General features: G+C 34.9%; 1 protein-coding gene across 1 annotated transcript; it reads right to left on the reverse strand.

Annotated features, from left to right (window-relative positions):
• On the reverse strand, window positions 1,728-2,990 carry LOC107610337 (branchpoint-bridging protein-like). Its single transcript, XM_016312398.2, has one exon. The coding sequence runs from the start codon at window positions 2,665-2,667 to the stop codon at window positions 2,191-2,193; it is 477 nt and encodes a 158-aa protein (XP_016167884.1). The 5' UTR covers window positions 2,668-2,990; the 3' UTR covers window positions 1,728-2,190.

A 5,188-nucleotide genomic window follows, 5' to 3' on the forward strand; every position in this document is an offset into this window, starting at 1 on the left:
TGGGTATTCACTCAAAAAAAAAAAAGAATTGTGGTCTGTGTTCTTTATTAGAAAAAAAAAGGAAATTAATATTTTTTTAAAAAATAATTAGAAAATATTTATTTTTTAAATTTCTTTTTTTTCTCATAATCTTTGCACATTTATTATTTTATTGGCTCAAAACCGTTGTAATGTTATCCAATTACGTTACTGGTTAATTAAGTTGTAAATAATAATTAGTTTTAGCTAACAAACTCATGAATTAATAATAAAAAATGTTAAATATATACTAAAATCAACTACTAAAATCAATTCTCGTATTTTTTTGTATAAATATATATAATTTAATTTATTTTTAATATGTATTTTATATTTTATTGTATATTCTTTTGACGACTGATTTTGATATTTACCTAACATAGTTGTATAATAATATATATAATAAATGAATGTCAATTCAACTATTATCAAGAATTGATCACCTTAATTTTTTCTTTTCATTGATATTATCAAATGTGATTTTATATCATTTAATATTTTCTCTCATATATTTGTTTTCCTAATTAAAAAGAGTATAGTTAGAGATTATACTTTTATAACACATAAGGATAAAAAATTAAGAGGATGATTTCCACTATTACTTAAGTACCGAATCGCATCTAACGAAAATGCAACTAAAGGGAAAAAGGCCAATGGGTTACTAATCTTGATGGACCAATGAATGATAATTAATTAGGGCTACTATCTATTGGGTTACAGTTCAAATTATCGCCCAAACTAATGAGTTTGTCGATATTAAGCATAATGATTTCTCCCCGTCCGAAAAATAATTTCCCATAGATGGACAATAAAACATAAGTGAAGTGTACTATAAATTTCAACCTTGTACTGAAATAGGGGGCCCATGAATCATGATCCGGGCCTTACGGTGAGTGTTCACTCGCTCCTGGGCCTGAGAAGAATCAGTCAGCGTCCAGCGAGGACCAAACGAAATTATTATTGCATCGGTTTCGGCCTAAGGAGGTGGGTGAGAGCTGTAGCACTAGTAATTACGAATTAAACATAATTTAGTAATTGACATCTTATTTGTATACAGGGTGGCAAACGGGGCTAAATCTGTCGGATCGATCCGCGTAACATGTCAAAAAAGACGAATTGGACTGAAAAATTGGGACCGTCAAATAGTAAAAGCCCGTCTAACCCGCACCGCTTAAACCGTGGGTTTTGGTGGGCTTTGGCGGGTTTTTTTTGCAAGGGGTATTTTTACAATTGTTTTTGCCAAAATCCAACTTCCCCTAACCTAACTTACAAGAGAATGGAGATGAAAATTGAGTGTTTTGGATTATGATTATTTTGTTTTAGAGATAATATTTATAATTATGTTTTGGATTATGTTTATTTTGCTTTAGGAACAATATTTATAATTATATTTTGGATGAAAACTTGGTTAATAATTATGTTTATTAGATATTTATAATTACAAAGACTTTAATGTTTGTGAATATAAAAATTATAATTTGTTTATACTTTTAAAAATTATAATAGTTATCAACTTCATCAACTTCAGTCGACCAAAAAGAGAAAATCGGAGATAGATTATATCACTTTTATGAATTTAAACTTCAAATGCTTGAGATAATTATTTTGACAATATCTAAATTTGGAATCCGATGAGTTGGCTAACAGACGAAGGGAAAAAAAGGTAGGATAAGTGCCTGAGCAGTTGAACCTTACGAATTATGATGTTTCAAGAGTCCAAAGACAACAAAAGAATTTGCTCTAAAATAATGTAAAGGGATAGTTTGTGATCATTGATAGACATAGTAAAATTATGAGTAACAATGCATAGGAAAGTTAAACAGCAGTGTCATGAAGTGGAAATCAAAGTATACGGCAGGGGCGGCACCGTAAATTCACTACTAAACAAGCTTTACAGAGATGCTCGTCTTCCTTATCTCACGGCCTCATTTCTCAACTCTCAACAACCAGCCATCATTGAAAAGGGGGAAAAAGATTAACTAAATGTGAAAATAATTGTAACAGGAAAAAAAAAATGTGAAGACTCAGATCCACCGTTGCATCCACGTACATTGTCTTCTATACAACGATCCGGAATTGAACCCAAAAATAGAAGAAAATAAATTAAAAAAAAATTCCATGAGGAATGTTCTAGAGACCTCTTAATTACTAATCAGTATCCCTTAGCCGATCCTAATTCCTGTGTCGCGAAAATGCATGTACAGGACCAGGGGCTACTAGAGTGGAACCTCCTGGTGTAGGTGTACCCGTGGGTGGTGCTGCTACACTTGGAGGATTTGGAGTGGTGGTCGCCGCCGGAGCCGGAGGCGGCGGAGGAGATGTGTTCGAATCAGGAGGTGGAGGAGGAGCGTTAACGGGTGAAGGCGGCGGCGGCGATGTGGCGGTGATGGGGGCGGCGGTGGAAGCTGGAGGAGAAGGAGGAGTAACGGGATTGCCGCCATAAATGGGGGAAGGAGGGTTGGGAATGTTGAAATTGGGAGGTGGAAAACCTGAAGGAGGAGAGCATGAGGAATCATCATCGGAGCATTTGGTGGCGGCGTTGTGGTGGTGGCGGTGGAGGATCCCAAGTCCTAATACGAGGCCAATAACAACGAGAAGGGTGACAATGAAGATGAAGATCTTAGTTGCTTTTCCAACGTAGCAAATCATTGTGTGTGTGTGTTGTGTGAATCTGAAAGGCGATTTTGTTCTCAGATGCAGAGACGGGCGGTGTGGGTCTTATTGGAGTCTTTTTCGTCTTTTTCTCATGGTTGTTTTGGGGGAGAAACAAGAGTGCTGCGAGAAGCTGCTTATAAATAACGACATGGATTGGCAAGTGCTGAGAGAGAGAGTTAACCGAAATGGTATTTGTGTTTAAAGAATACAAGACTAATTGAGAGTTAATGTGAGCACGTGAAGGCTACCTTAAGTTGTTAGAAAGTTAAATTTGCCAATACCAAATTAGGACCAAGGTCAATGTTGCTTTCGCTTTACTGTCATGCTGGCTGCTACTAACCGCTTAGAAGTTTGTTTATTTATTTAGTTTAGTGAGTAGTTACGTACTATATAATATAACTGATGCTAACCATGCTTTTTGGCTATTGGCATTAACGATTAGAATAAGCCGCAATTACAAATTAAAGTGATTCTTTTGCTACACAAAGATATCTCAATGACTGCTAACGAAATAGAGAGTCAATAGAGCATTATTTATGTTTCTTTACTGCATAAAGTTCCTTTTTCAATAGTTTCTGAAAATATTAGCTGTAAAAATGGGATTGGAGTAGATGTGGAAAATAAAATAAAATAAAATAATAATAATTGGACATTCCTCGCACTCGCAGGGCTGTGTAGGATAGGAATTAGGAAATACCGAAATAGGAATCAATCTACAACGAACGAGGATGGGTCACAGGGTTCAATTGAACCGTTAAGAGGGGAATGGTCAATGATATATCATAGAGAACCGTGCTCGACAGACATGCATGTCTGCCACGTCGACCTTCCTAGCCTGTCTTCATCCTCAAATTTCACTCAAGACTCAACCCCAACTTACTCAGCTTGTGAACTGTGAAAGGCTGAAAGCATATAATATCTGATTAAAAATATCCAAAAAAATAATAATCTATTTAAAAAATTTATTAATAACTTACATTAAATGCTCTTTTTGTGGAAACTTGCAATAAAATATTGGACTCTTTCTAATGTATGTCAATAAGTTGGGCTTCCTATGTGGTTCTTTCACTTCTTTGTGGCTTTTCTATGATCATGATTTGGGCCATCCCCTAATAAAACGGTCTATAAAGTATGATTAGTATTTATTCTGCGTAAGAATCCTTAAGTAAAGTTATGATTTAATAGAGCCCAATCATATCCATCCATTAGTCTATCTACTAGCATTATATCCGTGCTACATATGTAAGAAGAGAGAGTAATTGAGGGAAACTATATATATTGGACTCATTCATTATTATTCATAGATTGTCTCTTTGTCATGATTGATTTAATTCGTTTCGATATTGCCATGCATCAATGGAGTTTTCGTGTAATGTAATGTAACAAGAAAACATATATGTAGATGAAAGTGAAGAAGAAATAATGGAAAGGTTAGTACAAGGTGGAATTGGTACGAGGAATATTAGGCTTGAGATTGGAGGAAGGTATGCGTATGAGGGAATCCCATGGTGGGTTGGAGGAGCCAAACGTGTAGGCACAGCAAAGAAGCCAACGGCAACAAAGCATGCCTTCAAATTGGATTGCGAGTATGTCAAGAAAAACAACCCAGGTTGTGGTCGACGTCGTGGTCGTGGTGTTGGGGTGGCACTCAAAGCGGCAATTGCTGAACCAAAGGTATATAATACAAACCAACCGTTTATTCAGTCTATCTTTTCCCGTAATAAAATAATACCGTAGAAAATAGTGCTGTGTATATGTCTTCAAGCTCTCAGTTTTGAATGGTTCATGTTCATTATTATCAACCTTCCCTCGCTTGCACGTGCACTTTTTTTCCTTTTTCTTCTTATTTTGGTTTTCGTTTTTTTCTTTTATTAACTATTTATGTATCCACTCAATCAACTCAAACTCTTAAGGTTAACTTATCTTCTCGCTTTATTTCGTGACCAAAGAAAATTTCATTAAAGCTAGCCCATAACATGTCATGTTTGATTGACCATTATGTCCCCACCTCATCATCATCTTATTCCCATTTATTTGTTTTGTTCTACTTTTGTTTTCATGAAGTGGCTAATTTGTAGGTTGCGTAGGTGAATAAAGAGGATGGGTCATGTTATGAACCAAAAATAGCTCGTCAATTCTATGTCTAAGGCTAAAATTATGAAAATGGAAAGAAAATGCTGAATGATTATTTTCTTTTCTCATATTTTCAAATGATAAAAACTAAAAAGTATAAAATCTTCGGTTCTAATGTTCTATCAGCTATTGACACTATCTAAATTGTAAACTACTATCCTAATAATTATCTATTTATCCATAACAAGTTACATTGACCATTTTAAAGTAGTCCATCTTTAATGTCAAATGTTTAATGTTATCCATAAAGTCCCTTGCACAAGATCGACTAGATGAATAATAAGTATCAAGAAATGTGAAAATGGTTAACCCTTGGTATTAAAAAGTTGAGGAAGTATAGGGAGTTAATGGAGTATTTTTACAATGTGTAAAATGGGAGTTT

The sequence above is a fragment of the Arachis ipaensis genome, chromosome B08 (assembly GCF_000816755.2).
Source record: "Arachis ipaensis cultivar K30076 chromosome B08, Araip1.1, whole genome shotgun sequence".
In the NCBI taxonomy this organism is placed as follows: Eukaryota; Viridiplantae; Streptophyta; class Magnoliopsida; order Fabales; family Fabaceae; genus Arachis; species Arachis ipaensis.

Excerpts from the sequence above, each read along its gene's own strand:
- LOC107610337 (XM_016312398.2), bottom strand. The coding sequence starts at position 2,667 with ATGATTTGCTACGTTGGAAAAGCAACTAAGATCTTCATCTTCATTGTC.